General features: G+C 41.0%; 1 protein-coding gene across 1 annotated transcript in view; it reads left to right on the forward strand.

Annotated features, from left to right (window-relative positions):
- The window catches only part of grk6 (G protein-coupled receptor kinase 6), an 80200-nt gene extending 61489 nt beyond the window's left edge, over positions 1-18711 (forward strand). The window contains exons 7-16 of the mRNA XM_033610079.2: positions 1376-1439; positions 3600-3740; positions 6768-6958; positions 7067-7104; positions 10360-10449; positions 10640-10848; positions 13207-13344; positions 14046-14183; positions 16148-16282; positions 17808-18711. Coding sequence (XP_033465970.1) covers positions 1376-1439; positions 3600-3740; positions 6768-6958; positions 7067-7104; positions 10360-10449; positions 10640-10848; positions 13207-13344; positions 14046-14183; positions 16148-16282; positions 17808-17858 — 1195 coding nt within the window. The 3' untranslated portion in view covers positions 17859-18711. The remainder of the gene's footprint in view (positions 1-1375; positions 1440-3599; positions 3741-6767; positions 6959-7066; positions 7105-10359; positions 10450-10639; positions 10849-13206; positions 13345-14045; positions 14184-16147; positions 16283-17807) is intronic.
- The last annotated feature ends 597 nt before the right edge of the window (positions 18712-19308 follow it).

Here is a 19308-nt window from a genome sequence, read left to right on the forward strand (position 1 = left end):
TCTCTGTAATTGACCTATGGCTAAGCCCCGCCCCCCTCCACTCACAGTACACGGCATTTCACAGGAGGCAACTGATGATTTTTGGGGACGTAACAAACAGATGTCATTGAGAAGTAACCAAAAGGGCCTAAACTACGCATTGGAGGGATATATTCATCATTTTATTGTTGAGAAGGTCGATGAAAAGCTTAAATTACAAGCCAAAATTTACAGGTCACAGTGTACGCTTGTGAACCGCATCTCGTTGCCGTCACCATCAAAGACAACAAGTTAAAGTGCCACTGAAGTTAAGGTTTTTGGCTCAGAATATGAGAAAAGGATAACGGCCTTTTTACCATCTTTACCAAGAGTGTCTCTCCGTTAGTTTGGTGCTACAGTATTTACACTGAATCATTCAGCACAACGTTTGCCAACCTTTGTTATCTCTGCCATTACAGATAAGTTAATGAAGCTAAGCTCCAGAAGTTAACGTTAGCTTAACTAGAGCCCTTTGGACAACAGCTAACAATGATGTACGATCACCAAAGTACAAAACTAGAACAAAATAGGCTAATGAACTCCCAGCAAACAACTTGACATGATGAACAACGCAGCTAGGAGCTAACGTTAGGCTAACTTTAGCTAACGTTAGCTAGAGATGTTAAAGATAACTTTATATTTCTTTCCAGCAAAGTGACAATATGTTGCCTCAAACACAATGTTGACTTACCTTAGAACAGATGTAGACATCATTGTTAATCTTATTCACGTTGAGTTGATGTTGTGGTCTAACGTTACCACACAACTTTATCCAAAGGATCGAGACACTTTTCTCGGTTGAGATGTGGTTTAAAGTGTAAAAAATACACCTGGTCGCCCAGCCTCTCAGGATACCTTGTGTCAGAGTTGCATGTACCCCATGCACACCGTTTGACCATTTTTAAACTTCAAATCTCAGAAAAAGCTCATAAAACCGAACAAACTGACTTTCTGTAATGCATTTCAATGGACGTCCAGGCAGAGAATGTCCCAGTGTATGGGAATGGCTATTAGCACTGTGATTGGTTCATCGTGTTTGGGGGCGGGGCTTAGCCATAGGTCAATTGGTTAATAGTTTACACTCAACATTCGTAACCTCTTCAGCAGTCATCTTTTCCACACCTGCAGGCGCATTTTCAAAATCATTATTTAAGTAAATTTAAAAACCAAGTTATTAATATTGCTGCAAGAAATATCCACATTTCTACCAGACAAACTGCTGTACGTTTAAGGTATTATTGTCTCTGAAAGGTGTCCTAAAACTGTTAACTTACTGTCTGTCTAACTACCTTAGTAATTTTACCTTTGCATATGTTGTGGTCTGTGCAATTAATGAGCTTCTCTTTGTGTCCAACAGCCAACCAGTGACGAAAAATACATTCCGACAGTACAGAGTTTTAGGGAAAGGAGGCTTTGGGGAGGTGAGTACACTTAGTCTTCTTTTTAAACTGCGTCAGCTCAACACAGAACAACTGACGAAAACAGAGGAAATGATTTTATTAATTATTAGAAATAAATAATCCAAGTATTCAAATTGAAAAATGGCAAAAAACAAAAGAGACTCTTGATCTTGACTCTTGACTTTGATAAAAAATAATCATGTCTTGGTCTCCATAATTATTCATGATTGATTGGAATTGTAGTTTTGCTTTGAGCTCCATGAAATAAAACACCAGCCCTGTCTCTCCACTGTTGAGCGTTGATCAGGAGAATGTGATCATTGCTACTAAAAGCAAAATCCTCGACATACAAATTATCAGGTGGTATAAGAATAATAAAAGGTGCTGGATTCAGAGTGAAATCAATGAACTTAGATTTCAACACTTTGTCTCAACTCTGCAGTGATTAACCCTCCAAAAGAAGTCTGATAAATTATTATATTGTTCCCTTTAACTGGCGTCCATGTTGAGCTTTTTGTTTGTTTACGTCCAATTTCAAATCTCATCCAAAATGAATAAATAGAATAATTTCTAGAATAAATTCTCATTTGTCTGTCATGACCAAACAGGGGATTCATGTTGTAGGACTCATTGTCGTACCTTTTTCACTCAGATGCATGTATACTCTGCTCTTTGTTTTCATGAAGACAATATGTTAATTTAAAATAATTATTAAATAACTTTTTGGCAGGTTGTTCATGTTACAGTTTTATTGTTTTATTAAGGGATAGTGCACCCAAAAATGAAAATTCAGCCATTATCTACTCACCCATATGCCGAGGGAGGCTCAGGTGAAGTTTCAGAGTCCTCACATCACTTGCGGAGATCCAAGGGGAGAGGAGGTAGCAACACAACTCCACCTAATGGAGGCTGACGGCGCCCCAGATTCAAACGTCCAAAAACACATAATTGAAACCACAAAATATCTCCATACTGCTTGTCCGTAGTGATCCAAGTGTCCTGAAGCCCCGACATAAAAAGTTGTTTGGAAAAACCTCATTTGAACTCTGTTTTTAGCCTCATTGTAGCCTGTAGCTCTGACTGCTTCTCTGTGCACTGCGCTCATGTGTGTGCGCTTGCGCGAGACCGTGAGACATGGGCACCGCCTTCATGTGCGTTCACGTGCTTTCGCTGGTCTCGTGCGCCCTCGGCATATGGCTGAGTAGATAATGGCTGAATTTTCATTTTTGGGTGCACTATCCCTTTAAGTATAGCTTATGTAAAACACAGCCTAAAAACAGAACAAGTACAACATTTTGATCTCTGAACCAGTCAGTAACAAGATGCATCATCCCTCAGTTTTGTTCCAAATTGGACTCATCACGGCCTTTTAGACCTGTAATCCTGACCTTAAAGGGAAGGGCGGTCACACTGTACAGAAACATCACAGACAGACAGACAGACAGACAGACAGGGTAGAGAGAAGTTTTTATTAATAAAAGAGAAACTTGGTTTGAAAGTGTGAAGATAATTCAGAAGGTTGCAGGAGCAGGAGGTGGAGCACTCAGCCTTTCTGTACTTATTTTAGGTCCCTATTTTGTGACTGTGGATTACCACAGCAAGAACTACGCATCATATATAGGTTTAAACTAATAATTGGGAACAAAAAGGGATCAATTATGCTATTATATTAACTAACACAATATCTTGTTGTTATAACACAGATACATGTGTTTTGCAAAGACATTTAAGTGCATGTTTGGCTGCATTTACCTCAGTATTAACATCCATATCAGCACCATGTGCATTGTTGTGCTGAATTCTTTTTTTGTCAGTGGCAGGATAGTTTTAATACCCCGATCTTAATTTTACCTCTACATGTGTTACAGTAGAAGTAGGGTAGACATGTTCATCAGATCCTCCACAGTCAGGTTACACAACAGTGAATGACTTGTACGAGACTTCTCCTTTAATCACAGCTCTGCGTGTGTGAGCCTCCTCTTTGAAGTCCGCAGCTGCCGTCCTGTGTGAGACTATTTACAATCACAGTCTTGTTCGGGGTCCTGCGCCCTCAGAAATGTGAAGTCACAAGATGGACAGCAATGAAATCATCTTTGTTTCATAAAGAGGGTGTATTGTATCTTATATTAGTGCAGCTTTTTATATGTATAAATATGTCCTCTTTCTTTCTTTCCCCTGCAGGTGTGTGCGTGTCAGGTACGGGCCACAGGGAAAATGTACGCCTGTAAGAAACTGGAGAAGAAGCGGATAAAGAAGAGGAAAGGAGAGTCCATGGCGCTCAATGAGAAACAGATCCTGGAGAAAGTCAACAGCAGATTTGTAGTAAGCGTCTCATCTCAACTAAGATGTCCCTGTTCACTCGTTTTTGTGCAATTTAGCCAGATACTGGATATTAATAGTAAACATACACCAAAATTCCCAGTTGTTTTATAATATGGAAGTGGAAGTGGAGAGTAAACATTACTGGAGGAACAGATGAACTTTTTGGGTTCAACAGAACAGAGATCAATACATAACTAGTGTAGTAAATGTTATTGCATGTATGCCAGGGGAATACATGTCTGCATTTATATACTTTCCATTCAGGTCAACAAATAACATTATAATGAAACTGGTTCCAGAATGACAAAACACTGAAAGAAGTATAAGGCAAATTAAAGGATAAAGCTGGTTTTTTATCTATACTTTTCTTATTGTCAACAAATCCCATTAAAAGACCTAAATCAACAAAATGTCACTTCCCCAGCGTGTCTGTGGCGCTCAGCCTCAATTCCATTGGCTCCTTCTGAAGATGTGAATCACAAATATATGGTTTCATCCATCCATTTTCGTAACCGCTTATCCTATTGAGGGTCGTGGGGGGCTGGAGCCTATCCCAGCTGACACTGGCGAGAGGCAGGGTTCAGGGCTGACACATAGAGACACCATAGATAACCATTCACACCTACGGACAATTTAGAGTCACCAATTAACCTGCATGTCTTTGGACTGTGGACCTGGAGAGAACCCACGCTGACACGGGGAGAATTTGCAAACTCTCCTGGGGATTGAACCAGGAACCCTTTGACTGTGAGGTGACAGTGCTAACCACTGTTCCACCATGCCATCCTATAGGGTTTCATTTAAAAAAAAAAAGAAAAAGGCTCAGTAATTCCATTTAAAGGAATAGTGCCCCCAAAAATGAAAATTCAGCCATTATCTACTCACCCATATGCCGAGGGAGGCTCAGGTGAAGTTTCAGAGTCCTCACATCACTTGCAGAGATCCAAGGGGAGAGGAGGTAGCAACACAACTCCACTTAATGGAGGCTTATGGCGTATAGCCTGTAGCTCTAACTGCCTCTCTGTGCACCACGCTCACGTGTGCGCACTTGCGTGTGAGACCAGCGAAAGCACGTGAACACACATGAAGGCGGTGCCCATGTCTCACGGTCTCACGCAAGCGCACACACATGAGCGCAGTGCACAGAGAAGCAGTCAGAGCTACAGGCTACAATGAGGCTAAAAACAGAGTTCAAATGATGTTTTTCCAAACAACTTTTTATGTCGGGGCTTCAGGACACTTGGATCACTACGGACGAGCAGTATGGAGATATTTTGTGGTTTCAATTATGTGTTTTTGGACGTTTGAATCTGGGGCGCTGTCAGCCTCCATTAGGTGGAGTTGTGTTGCTACCTCCTCTCCCCTTGGATCTCCGCAAGTGATGTGAGGACTCTAAAACTTCACCTGAGTCTCCCTCAGCATATGGGTGAGTAGATAATGGCTGAATTTTCATTTTTGGGCGCACTATCCCTTAATAAAACAATAAAACTGTAACATGAACAACCTGCCAAAAAGTTATTTAATAATTATTTTAAATTAACATATTGTCTTCATGAAAACAAAGAGCAGGGCATACATGCATCTGAGTGAAAAAGGTACGACAATGACAGCCTTTAACAGCCAGTCACCATAGTTTTTAATGAAACAATACAAAAACACAATAAAATAGTGCATTTGGTTGGGACAGCAGCGGATTAATCCACATTTGGTGCTCCAGTGAGGCAGCAGGATATTGTATTCACTTGTAAGTAGAAACTTTAAAATATCACAAGACTCGTCCTTTTTAAATTATTAAATTTATTGTATCGTGATTATAATACAACATATATAATATTCTACTGTAATGTGTGTTTTCTTTCAACACGTTCAACAGTAACCGCTGAGCGACATTTCTTTCTCCCAGAGATAAACATATGTGAAACTCTTCACATATTTCCTCCTGAGATTGCTCTCTGTGTGCGTCAGTCGGACGTGATGTCTGCAACATTAACAACTGCACTAATTAAAAGACAACATGGAAGTTGCGTCTATTTCTGGTTTGGTTTGATTCTCTGCCAGACGACCTTCATTCAGTTTATTTGATTTGGACTCCAGTCCGTCGGCTGGTCCCGGCTCTCAGGGCTGAGGAGTCCCTCGGGGTTCAACATGGCTTCTATGCAAAAATACACAAACAAATTAATTACACAAGTTAATTTTTTTTTTAGAAATTTTGGCAGCAGGTTGAGTTTGCATTTGTGGGGACGTGCACGACACAGCGTTGTCAGCTTCCTGAACAACTCATAATAAAGGGAAAATTCACCCCACATCCTTTCTTAGAAGGAGGTATTGCACTTCTGTCATTGGTAAACTGATTTATGGTAACTAATTAACTATAACGACTCCGATGAGTATTTAGTATTAACAATAGGCAAAGTTAGGGACCGACAAAGAGTCATCCCCAGCCAGCATTTTCTGGCCGGTGACTTCACTGTTGCTCTCACCGCGCTCCTCAACTTCCGTTACTGCAAGAGCAGGCGGAAGTTTTTAGCAAAAGAAATAACAAAGCTCCAAAAACCCATTTTACAGTAGCAGCTCAAGAGACCGATATCTGCCTCAGGAGCTGATGTAGTTAAAAAGAGGAAGAAAACTGGATTTGCGCTGGTCAGGTAGCCAGAAACACAACTCCAAATGAATGATAAAGTTTCTCTGTAAAGGATCAGCTGGATGTGTAAATAAGTGATCGAATAATTATTCTGTTTGTTTTGACATTTAATGGATTAATTCTTCAATAAAATCTCCAAAGATAAAAAAAAACACACCCCCAAGAAACATCAGTTACTGTTTCCCAGCACCCAGTGTGCAGTCTGTAATTGTCTTGTTTTGTCCAACCAACATGATTAATTTTCTGTTGATTAACTGATCGATTACACAACTGCATGGCTGTAATTTAAACATGTCATCAGCCGATATGAAGCAGTTACACCTGAAGCACCTAAAACATTACCATGAGCACGTCACCATTAACACATGACCTTCCTCTGTCTCCAGGTGAGTTTAGCGTACGCCTACGAGACGAAGGACGCTCTGTGCCTTGTGTTGACCCTCATGAACGGCGGAGACCTGAAGTTCCACATCTACCACATGGGCGATGCGGGTTTCGACGAGAAGAGAGCCGTGTTCTACTCTGCAGAGATCTGCTGCGGGCTGGAGGACCTGCACCGAGAACGCATCGTCTACAGGTCAGCACCTTCGAACCTCATAGATGTTCATCTCATTGTGTTTCCTCTCTTCTCATGACTCATTGGCTCTGCTCTGTGTTCTCTCTCCTCTCCTTCTCTGTCACACAGAGACCTAAAACCAGAGAACATCCTGCTGGACGACCACGGTGAGTAGCAGCGGCAAAGGAAAAGTCTGATTCGCATTTAAGCCTCTGAAAACTAAATGTCAAACCAATTCAAGTATTTGTCTATAACACAAAATCAGAGGTCAAAAAGTGACCAGTGAGATTGTCTAATTCCTCTCTGTGGGCTCATTTTAGTAAGGTGCATACAATTTCCTAAGAACAACAGGAAGTTAGTTGTTGTTTTGCCCACAGAACAGCAGTCGTGGCTGTGACACACTTTGCATCAAAAATTGCGCTTCTTCTCAGTCAAACCTTGGTCATATCTGAACACACTGACATGATACACATTTTTTGAATTCAGCACAACTTACACTTTCTGAGGTCATAGCAGAAGAAGAATTTGCTCTTTGTGATAACAGAACTTGCCTGAGAATCATCACGTTTTTAGGTTGTCCTCAGTATCAAAGTAATCCAGTGATAGTTGTGTGAACATCCATGGGTACATTGCAAACAGGAACTGGTACCAGTTTCCCAAAATGTAAACACACATACAGTATCTCACATAAGTGAGTACACCCCTCCCATTTTTGCAAATATTTCATTATATCTTGTCATGGGACAACACTATAGAAATGACTCTTTGATATAACTTAAAGTAGTCAGTGTACAGCTTGTATAGTAGTATAGATTTACCTTCCTCTGAAAATTACTCAAAACACAGCCATCAACATCTAAACAGCTGGCAACATAAGTGAGTACACCCCACAGTGAACATGTCCAAATTGTGCCTAAAGTGTCAATATTTTGTGTGCCAACCATTATTATCTAGCACTGCCTTAACCCTTTTGGGCATGGAATTCACCAGAGCTCACAGCTTGCTTCAGGAATCCTCTCCCACTCCTCCATGATGACATCATGGAGGAGATGGATGTGAAGACACCTTGCGCTCCTCCACCTTCAGCTTGAGGATGGCCCACAGGTGGACAGGTGAGTTTAGGGCTGGATACATACTTCAGAAACTGGGCTGCAAGTTTTCATTATCAAGTTTTCCAACATGATAATGACCCAAAACACACCTAGTAGATGACAACTGCCTTGCTGAGGAAGCTGAAGGTGAAGATGATGGACTGGCCAAGTATGTATCCAGCCCTAAACTCACTCACAATTTGGACATGTTCACTGTGCGGTGTACTCACTTATGTTGCCAGCTGTTTAGATGTTGATGGCTGTGTTTTGAGTAATTTTCAGAGGAAGGTAAATCTATGCTACTATACAAGCTGTACACTGACTACTTTAAGTTATATCAAAGAGTCATTTCTATAGTGTTGTCCCATGACAAGATATAATGAAATATTTGCAGAAATGGGAGGGGTGTACTCACTTATGTGAGATACTGTAGGCTAAAAACGTAAATGTTAAAGCAGGAGACAAACTATTTATGGCATTTAATGTGATAGGATAGTGGACTATTACTTAAAAGCCCATTAAGAACACAATCTTATCTCAGAGCCTGCTTCCTTTTTTGTTCCGGAGCTTTTGACCACATCACATGGTCTTCATCAGAAGATGAAGTTTGCTCATCATGGAACCGTAGTTGTTTAAACTTAGCATTATTTAGGGTTTCTAGGATCCACATGGTACAACTGAATGCTCTGAAACAAGACAGTAAGTGGACACTGAGTCGACATTGTTTTGTCAGATGTTGTTTCATAGGTCAGTAATAAAATGTCAAACTTAACTTTTAAAAATAATTTCACAGTGAGCATTTTAAAATGTATTCATATTTAAAGACAGGAGATTGAAAGAAAGTTTTTAAAATTAATTATTTAATTATAATAAGTCTCTGAAATCATTATTTCTGTATGCACTGTATTTATTAAACTTCCTTTTCAAAGTCTGTTCTGAAGGTATTATCCATTTTATGCTGTGTCTGTTTGAAAAGCATTGTGTCAGATGATAAACACTCAATAAACACTGTCTTTATTTGTCATTATTCTGGATTTAGTACAGAACTATCAGCCAAAGTTCTGGCTGTAAAGTTGTGTGTTTTTATGACGGCAGTTTGTGAGATAAATTTCCACTATGAATCACCAGAGGGCGCTCTGACTCCAGCAGACTGATCCTGACACCAAACACTTTCAGAGACGACTCACCTCTGGCAGAGTCTCTCACACAACAGTCAGACTGAATTAAAACAGCTATTAAAATCCCAGATGATGCAAGAATGCAATGTGTGAGCTGCTGTGGTAACACAAAAGTCCTATAGTCCTAAGGCAAACTCCCACCCTGGTTGGGTTCAAGTGGTATCAAGATGATTTCAACAAGCATAAAGATACAGAATTAGCTCAGGTAATGCGGCCAACTGTTGAAGGCACATCTGTGGTTGCTTGTACATTCTGCATTAAAGGAAATAAATATAAGACCCATGATCATGGTCTCAACACATGATGCTCACAGACTGATGACTTTTTCATGAAAGACACACCAGAAATTCTCACAAGGGTTGAAAAGAAAATAGCTCTGACTTATTTCTGTATTATGAAATTTTATGACTTTCAGTGAGCTGAGGAGGAACCCATTGATTGTTTTGGAAGATTAAAGGGATAGTGCACCGAAAAATGAAAATTCAGTCATTATCTACTCACCCATATGCCGATGGAGGCTCTGGTGAAGTTTTAGCGTCCTCACATCCCTTGCGGAGATCGGCGGGCGTCTGCCATTAGGTGTGCTGGCCGCTCTCCCCGCCGATCTCCGCAAAAATACTTAACTTGCATTTTAAATATCTCCAAGAAATTATCTTTTTGTGATAGCTCTTGATGATTCCTTGCTTTCTCCTCCTCTGACATCTGTTTGATTGAACTATTTGATATTTTTTAAGAGCATCAGTGTTTACTTTGCACACACCAAGCTCCTTGTAACATTTCAGTATTGCTTGTCCCTTTTGTTACCAAAGACAGTCATATATTACCTTCTCATTTAAACAAATTACTTTAAATTGCAGCCTGAAAATGAAGCTGGTGGTGATAAGAACCAGTTAATCATTAGAATAAAATTTGCAGAGGCATGTGGAGTAGGTAACACAACATAGGAATTAAAAACAGAAATGTAAAAATGAAGAGTAACACAAGAAAAGTAGTATACATTATGATACAAGTATAATACATCAATGCAAAAATAAGCTGTTCAAAGAATTGTAACAATATGAGAATCTAGATGATGATGCAAAAATAAGCTGCACACACTGATAATAATGATGTATGCATTATTTTGTGCATGTGTTTGTGTGTGTGTCTTCAGGCCACATCAGGATATCAGACCTGGGTTTAGCAGTTCATGTGCCAGAGGGACAGAGCATCAAGGGACGGGTGGGAACAGTAGGATACATGGGTAAGTGACCTCTGATCTTTATCGCCCTCTGCTGTGACCCATAGAAACTGAAAAGCAGGAGTAAATTACATTTCCCGTGTAGATCAGTGGAAGAAAAGTCTCACCAGGTGTGAAGGTTTTAGATTCTGCGTTTCTTGAATCACCTTCAGCTCAAAGAAATGCTCCCTCTGCTGCCTCCCTCTTCCCTCAGCTCCGGAGGTGGTGAAGAACGAGCGTTACACCTTCAGCCCCGACTGGTGGGCGTTGGGCTGCTTGCTGTACGAGATGATCGAGGGCCAGTCTCCCTTCCAGCAGAGGAAGAAGAAGATCAAGAGGGAGGAGGTGGAGCGGCTGGTGAGGGAGGTGGAGGAGGAATATTCAAGCAAGTTCTCCGAGGACGCCAAGTCCCTCTGTAAAATGGTGGGTGGATGTTCGAGCAGCCAAATTTGCTTGTCTCTCATTTGCTCTGGTCTGTGGCTCCCATCTGCTCAAGCTCCATATTTTACCATATCCTAATGGTTTACCTCGGTGTTTAAAAAAGAGGTCCCTGAGATTAAATTGCTTGTTTACAAAAATGCAACACATTTCTCTGCCTAGTTAGTCTATCTCTCCATCTGTTTGGCTGCGTCGCTTTCTTCACATCGCACCACAAGGGCTGGGTCACACTCGCATCTATTACATTTCACACCAAATTCAATTTGGAATCACAAGAATAAGAGATTTCATCCACAGCATGAGTGTAAAAACAGTTAAATTTTGACATGCTTAACCTACTGCTGTTGACAAATCACAAATCTGACCTCAGAGGGTTTGATCACACTGTTTGGTCTGCAGTCAGTTTCACATTCAATTAAAATCTTGTAATAATAAGCATGTTTCTCCTAGCTGTCGTGAGGGATTGTTAATTAATTTCATTTTATCTGATAGGGACGATGCAGTTTAACATAGGGTGCGGTTACATGATGGCTTCTCATTCAGAATGAAATAAATCTGAAAGAAATCATTCGGAATTAAAGTCTTTCCAGGTAGTTTACATGGGAAATATTCATTCTGAATGAGGGTTTACACGGGAGATCAGTTTAATCGCCTTTATTCGGGTCCGTGCAAGGTTTGGGGCAGGGAAGGTTTCTGATTGGATAGGGGGCGGGGCGGATGTTACGTGTTTACGTTTCCCAGAAGAAAACACTGTAGTCCTCGTTCCGGATAACAAGATGCTTGACGACGCCGTTCTTAGTGCCTTTTTCGGGCTTGTTTTGCTGATATTCTTGAAGCAGCAGTACGACAACAACCTTGTTCTGCTAATGCTTCATCTGTTGAGGAGGTGAAGGGAGGTAGAAGGTCGAAGAAGGGAGACAGAAGACCGTGCTGTGGCGAATGGAAAGCGGTGAGTGCAACGAGTCCGACTGCTTTATCTCAGCCCGTTGCTATGCGCGCTATATACGTCACTGCGCCAGAAGGGCAAGGAAATGAGCATGCGCAGAAAGACCGGAATGAACTTAAAGAGGAATGAGTGTATACAAGTGCGAGAAATTCTTTCACTGGGAATGGCAAACGGAATAAACCACCCCCTCTAATCGGATTTAATTTTCAGTCAGAATGACCACTTTTAATCGGAATGGCCTTTCATTCCGAATGAAAGTGGAATTAACCTGTCCATGTAAACGTACTGAATATTCCAGTACAGAGTATGGGACTGATGTGATGCACATGATGAGATGTTATAGCTATTGCTAATTTCGTGTTGACGTGATAACCATAGAGTACAAAATAATGGATGCAACCACCGTGACATCACCACCTGGTTTGTAGACTCCTCTTTTGAAGCCTTAAGTCTGGCAATTTGACCGTCACCATCTTTGATTTTTCGGGCCAGATTTGACCATATTTGAAAAACAGAGTGGAGCTAGCCCTAACGCTAGCTGCTAGCTTTGTTAGCACTGTGCATTACACTCTATGTTTAACTGTGCTAATGCTAATGTTCTACAGGTTAAAAACAGGCTTAAAATCATAAAAAACGGATTATTCGTAACTGGAAAACCGAACGCCCGAGTCCTTAGAAGGTCCATTAGTACAAACAGATGCTGAACAAGACTTTTTTAGGCAACCAAAACAGCTACAGCTACACTTATACTCTATAAATCTATAGGGTTTGACTGTAGTTATGATACCTAATCAACGTTGTATCAGCGGTAGCGATTTGTCAACAGGTGGCACACATCTGTCACTCAAAGGGGCCATGCTGAATTAAGCATAATTTTAAGCCTTAATAAATTGTATTAACAGTTGTCATTAATGGTGGAACAGTTCTTTTGTACCAGGCTGTAAACATGTTTATTTCTGCTGTAAAGTTGGTCAATTTAATAAGGATTTTTGTGGCGATTGACTCACTTTTGGAGCCAGCCTCAAGTGGCCATTAGAGGTACTGCAGTTTTTGGCACCTCCATGTTGTCTTCATTTCTCAGCCCTGGAGATGGATGCTGTGCCGGTGATAATTAGCGATGGATGTTAAACCCTGTCTAATATAGTTTTATAAACTATTGTGCAGTGTTTTGGTGTCTGACAACCATCAAACCTATGTATCTGTTACTCAAACTAGATGGATAAAATACTTCCTGGACTGTTTTCCCCACCAAAACAGCCCCTTGTGTTCTTCTAATGTCCCTTTTCATTATAAAAACCTGCTTTTCCTCTAAACCCCAATGTTTTTCCAGCTTTTGTCACTTCCTCTCCTTTGTAAGTGTTCTTTTTTTTTTTTTTTTTTTTTTTTAAATCCTCCAGTTTCTGGCCAAAGATCCTGCAGAGAGGTTGGGCTGCCAGGGAGGTGGAGCCTCTGAGGTCAAAGCCCATCCCATCTTCCGTTCCATTAACTTCAAACGCCTTGAGGCTGGCATGCTGCCGGCGCCCTTCATTCCTGATGTAAGTCCACAACATATCATCTCAGACACTAAGTTCACTGAACCTGAGGAACGTTTGTGCTGCAGAAACTGGAATCTAAAAGCATTTAATATTTTGGGAGATGCACTTATGACTCAGAATTAGATGAGGGAAATGTATCACAGGGATGATGTTTTATCTCGTACATGTGTCCAGTTCAGATTTAGGTCCAGAAAGTATTAATCCACACAAAGGTGTAACCAGTAGCAGGTGCGACTAATATTATTAACATGAAAGGTGACTAGTAACATTATTGGTATCACAGGTGTAACTAATGACAACAGAATCTCATTTATCTTCAAATAAGAAATGTCTCTCAAAATGTCCTTTAAATAGAGCGCTAGAAAATTCAATCTTCTCCTCAGCTCAGGAAGTGGAATTAATTAATCAGATTAATAAGAATGTCACTGAGGCTTATTACATGGAGCATGCATAATTAATCTGCACAGTGTCTGTTACAGGAAGGATTCCCCACAGAGAGCACGCTGTTATCTTACAGCAGGTTTTTTGTTATGTAAGAACAGAGGGGGGTTAAATCTCGATCAAAACAAAGACTTCAGGAAACTCATCACCTCCTCAGTGTTTGGTTCCTGTCTCTTGTCACTCCTGGTGTTGCAGTGATAGCTGTAAGCATCTGAAATGCAAATGTGTTAAAGTTAGTGTGTCTGTGTGTGTGTTTGCAGCCACAGGCCATCTACTGTAAAGACGTGCTGGACATCGAGCAGTTCTCCACAGTGAAAGGAGTGGAGCTGGAGCCGAAAGACGAGTCTTTCTACAGCAAAGTGTCCACAGGCAGCGTCTCCATTCCCTGGCAGAATGAGGCAAGAGTAGTAGTTTCAAGTTTTTTATTATCATATGCACAGCAGTTACAGTGAAGTAGTTGTTTGTGAAAATCTTGGACGTTAGGCTCCCTCCAACAATGCATTTTAAATATCTATAAAAAAGAAAAGAAAACCACTAAAGTAAAAAACACTAAATGGAAACGTAAGACATAAAATAATTCAAGTTCAAGGTCTAGTGAGAAGAATTTAGGGCCTGTCCCAGTTCCCACACTTCCCCTGGAAATACCCACCTGCACTTGGTTGTACGCGTTCACGTTTAGGTGAGTGGTGTCCCAAAACAGAATTGAGGAAGTGGAAGTGGTTTCCAACACTTAAAGATGAAACACCTTGCGAAGTCAGCAACGTCAGCAAGTTTTGGAAAACAATTTGTTACTGTACGATCAGAATGTAGGCTATACAAACAACAGATGGTTGGACTAGCGTAAACTCATCAGCAACTCGGTTGAACACAGCGTCAAAATATTTAAACAAATCGACTTACCCGAACAAAATCGATCAGAACTTGAAGACGTCGTAGGTGCCTCCTGTTTTCAGCATTTCTTCTCCGTTGATTCATCAGACAGAGAAAAATAAACATAGCACACGCCACAACATTTTCACATTTTCAAACCTGATGACTACCGTTTTCTTGCGTCACTACTATGCGTGACGTATGCCTGCACGTCGGCCACGCCGTGTCTCATTTCTTAGGGAAAGATCTCTACCTTAATATTTCTCACTTCCCTCATCAAGGGTTATCTCGCAAACGAGGGCACTCAATACCAAGTGGAAGATTTAAGGGGTAGAAATGGGATCGGGCCTTAGTGGCATCTAGTGGTGAGTTTGTAGATTGCAACCAACTGAAACTTCTCCGTGGGCCAAGCATGTAAGAGAACAACAGTGGGCAACACAAAAAGGTGAATGGCTCGATCTAGAATCAGTGTTGGGTTTGTCCGTTCTGGGCTACTGTAGAAACAACATGGTGGACTCCTTGGAAGGCAACCCGCTTCATATGTAAATGTAAACAGCTAAAAATAAGGTAACGTAGACACGATTCTTATTTCCAGGGGATTAAACACTAAAAAAACATAGTTATGAATATTCAGTTTCTGCCAGTATATGTCACTACGTCCTGCACACTGAACCTTTAAAACATAGGAATAAAATATAGAATAAAGTAATACACATTTGTGGTAGACGGTATTAGCAAATGAATAAATTAAATGTAAATAGGAATGTAGTAAATGTATATGCATTATGAAAAGTATAAATGTATATAAAGAGTGCACAGTTTGTAAAAATGGTACGCAAAAGTATGAAAAGGTAAAGTGACTGTCAAGAGAAGAAGTGAAGAGTTCAAAGAACACATATGCATATGGGATGTGATATACTTTGAAAATATGATTGTTTTTTCAATTTCATCCATAGAATCAAATCTACAGAGCACCAGTTAATCATATATATGATATCTTAGAGCAGTGTCTATGCAGTGTTTGAGAGAATAGACCAAGAATAGGTGCAATATGAAGGAGCTGCTGTAACCGGGGACGAGACAGATGAAATCATATTGACTGAATAATAATAATAATAGTATATTTATACAGTATATTTACACTGCTGCAGTTCTGGATTTCAGAATCTTTGTGCTGTTGTGACATCACGTGTCATAAACTGTCAAATCCTGCTGTGAAATCTTGAGCTCTGTTTCTCAGCACTGGTTTCATTTATTTGGTTTCATTTAAAACATTTATGCCTCTCAAACACAGGACAAAGCTGTAGAGAAACACAACACTTATACGTCTTATATTAAGATGAAAAAAATTGACATTTCAATAACCTAGTGGGGTTTTTATCTGATATTTGACTAAGCGAATGTGTCCTCTGAGTTACCTCTTGTCTTAGTATATACTGTATGTGTCTGTTCATGTGACACAAAGAGTGACGTTTGGTCTTTTCTCCCGCAGATGATCGAGACCGAGTGCTTTGCAGAGCTAAATGTTTTCCACCAGGACGGGACGGTTCCTCCTGACCTGGACTGGAGAGGACAGCCGTCTCCTCCACCCAAACAGGGACTCCTGCAGCGGCTGTTTGGCCGGCAGGTCAGTGGACTCCCCCACCTCCCCTCTCCTCACCTTACCTTGCCTTACCTTGAGCAAATGAGTGTGACTTACAGGAGGAGGGTGTAGAAACCTCCCAGTCACACTGACAATAAACTTATTTGTGAAGTAGGAACGTGTCTAACAGTTAAACTCTTACAATGAATAATATTTGAATATTCTGTATTTTTCAATATTTTTCAACGAGGCAGAGGGAATAGAAGGAGTGTCATTTTATTTTTTCTTATAAAGGTAACAACACTTTTTGTGGAAAAAAACCTACATCAGACACAAATCATTATTCCACATACAGTATTTACAGTCTCAAAACATACGCATCATTTCAGCAGACCAACTTCAGCAAGGTGTTTGACGTAACAGTGCCGAGTATATGAAGATTGTGATCTTACAGAAGACACATACAAACAATATTTTTTCACAGACACAAAAAAACATAACTTAAAGCCACTACAAGGAACTTTTAACTGGATATGCAAACGTCTCTCGTTTCTGCTGATGTCTGTGCGTGACCTACAACAGCAAATGAGACCATCGGTGTGAAGATAAGCTATTTCTATATAGTGTATATCCATACCTTTAGGGAACTGGCTCCAGGTCCGCACCAGGTCGCTTCCAGGACGAAGCAATTTACGGCACTCAGACGGCACACGTCATCTTACCTAGCTGCTTACATTTATAGTGACTCTTATAAATAGTCGCTATTCCTCCTCCTCGACCCGACGTCCGCGGGGAGTTAAAATAGCAGCAATCATCGGGTAAAAGTTCTGTGAAAGCACTGGACTCACCAACAGTCAGCCACGTGTCAGTCACACAGAGAAAATCCAATCCTCGGGAAGTCAGGAAATCCTTCAGGATAAACGTTTTGTTCGCTAGCGATCTAGCATTTACCAGCCCAATCCTGGCAGGAGCCGGCGGGTCCACGGCGTTAGCTGAGGCCACAGGTTGCGCAGATTCACCCCGCTCCAGCAGGGATGAGGAGAGCAGGGGCCGCGGGGCTGGAACACCTCATCCGGGCCGACGACAGATACCAGCCAGGCGTCGACAGGGTCCAGCGAGTGCCGAGAAATAAAGAGGCGAGGCACCGCTCCATACTCAGTCCAAGAAGCCGTGGAAGTGCTCGCCAAACAGGCCTTCAGCCTTACCAGCTGACTGCTGCGGTTACCCCGGCGGCGGTGGCACTTACGCCGGAGAGGTGGAGCTGGGGCGCGGCAGAGGTGAGCTGGGATCCCCGATAGGAGCAGAGGCAAAGTTTTCCCGTCTTGTTGTTTCATTCATCCCCAAAACAAACACATGCGCGAGCCAGGTAAGCGTCTTTACGACAATAAGCACTAGAGCTCATGGGAAATGTAGGCTTCATTCCGGCAAAACACTGCCGCTTTTGTCCACAGGGTCGCCAAAATCAACTCAAAATGAAAGTTCCTTGTAGGGGCTTTAATGTATCAAATGAGAAGCCGTTCAGTTCAGATACGTCTCAAAGTGACTCTGTGCTCTCTGCCTCCCTCTGCAGGAATGCTGTGGTAACTGCAGTGACAGTGATGAGGAACCCACCAGGCTGTGACACACACACACACACACACACACACACACACGATCTCATTTGTTTACAACTTTTGCACATTTGTATTTTTAAGATAGTACTATCTCTAAATGTCAGAATGTATATTTTCAGCATAGCCATAATGTTTTAATGTTATTTAAAAAGTTGTGAAATGTCGTCTGTCGACACGTTCCAAATGAGGAGACGGAACTTACAGAAGATGAACATTTGTTTCTTTCGTTTGCTTTTGTTTATTTTGTTTTTGTTTGTTTTTTTGTCATTTTGCTTTCACACACATCCACTTAACACGCGTCCATGTAACTGATGTGGGAGCTGCTGCCGACCGCTGAGCAGCTCCACTGGAACAATCACTTGCTGTAAAAGTGCCTTGCTGGAGGGCACTGTGACAGTGGTTACTAAGGGAGGACTGAGCATTCCTCGATCTCTTTACTTTTCCCCTACTTTGTCCAGGGAATCAAACCAGTGACTTTCAGCTCATGAACTGTGACCACTTTTCCTCTCTTGCTGTATATTCTGCTGTGACCAACCTCTTTCTTTTAAAAGTGTGATTTTAATTTTGCTGTAGGACATTATGGTTTTAAAGGGTGATGCCAGAGCCATGAAGTTGTCTACATCTGCAGATTTTTTTTTATTAATAGTATTATTTTTGTTTAATTTTTGGATTATGGATTTCTTGAGACAATCGACTCGTTGTGTCAGTGCGGCTCCAGTTACTCTTGTCAGCTCTGTTATTTTAGATTAAACTGTTGTGTGCTCAGATTTTATGGATACTTTACTGTCAGATTATGCTGACAGTTAGAAGTTGCTTTTACTAACATGCTTGTGGCTTTTCGTCAGCTCCAAAAACTTTACCATGATAAAAAAAAACAAAAAAAAAAAACATCCCATTTCTGGTCTGCAGTAAACAGCTCACACATTATGTTAACGCCGCAGTGCTTGAACTGGCATAGACCAAATCACAATGTTTGTTGACGATAACCCCAGTGTCAGGTACATAAAATCAAACACCGCTTAGCAAACGCTGCCTGACTTGGTTAGTTTTTAGCCACTTAAGAGAAGGTCCAACTAAAAAATTCATTATCAGTTTAAGTATACGGTATGTTAAGAATATTTTCACCACTTTATGTTACATCATACAGCCCCTTCTGACGGGGAACTGAAGCTGTTATCTCAAAGCCACCAGACACCATTCATAAAAACAGTCATTTTGGAACAAGGAAGTTTCTGGTCCACTGCTTCCTCTATCAGTAGTTAGTGTGCAAGGTAAAGCAGTGAAAATATTCCAAATATAGAGTGCGCTTAATGTTGATTTTTTTTTTCTGGTGGGTCTTTTGAGGTGGCTAAATTATGTTTTGCTGGGGCTCCTGTCCACAGTGTGCTTGGTTAGCTGGTAGACTTGGTTAATCAAAGATGACAGCAAAGCAGCAAAGTACATAAAATTAGCACAGCA

The sequence above is a fragment of the Epinephelus lanceolatus genome, chromosome 11 (assembly GCF_041903045.1).
Source record: "Epinephelus lanceolatus isolate andai-2023 chromosome 11, ASM4190304v1, whole genome shotgun sequence".
NCBI classification, from domain to species: Eukaryota; Metazoa; Chordata; class Actinopteri; order Perciformes; family Serranidae; genus Epinephelus; species Epinephelus lanceolatus.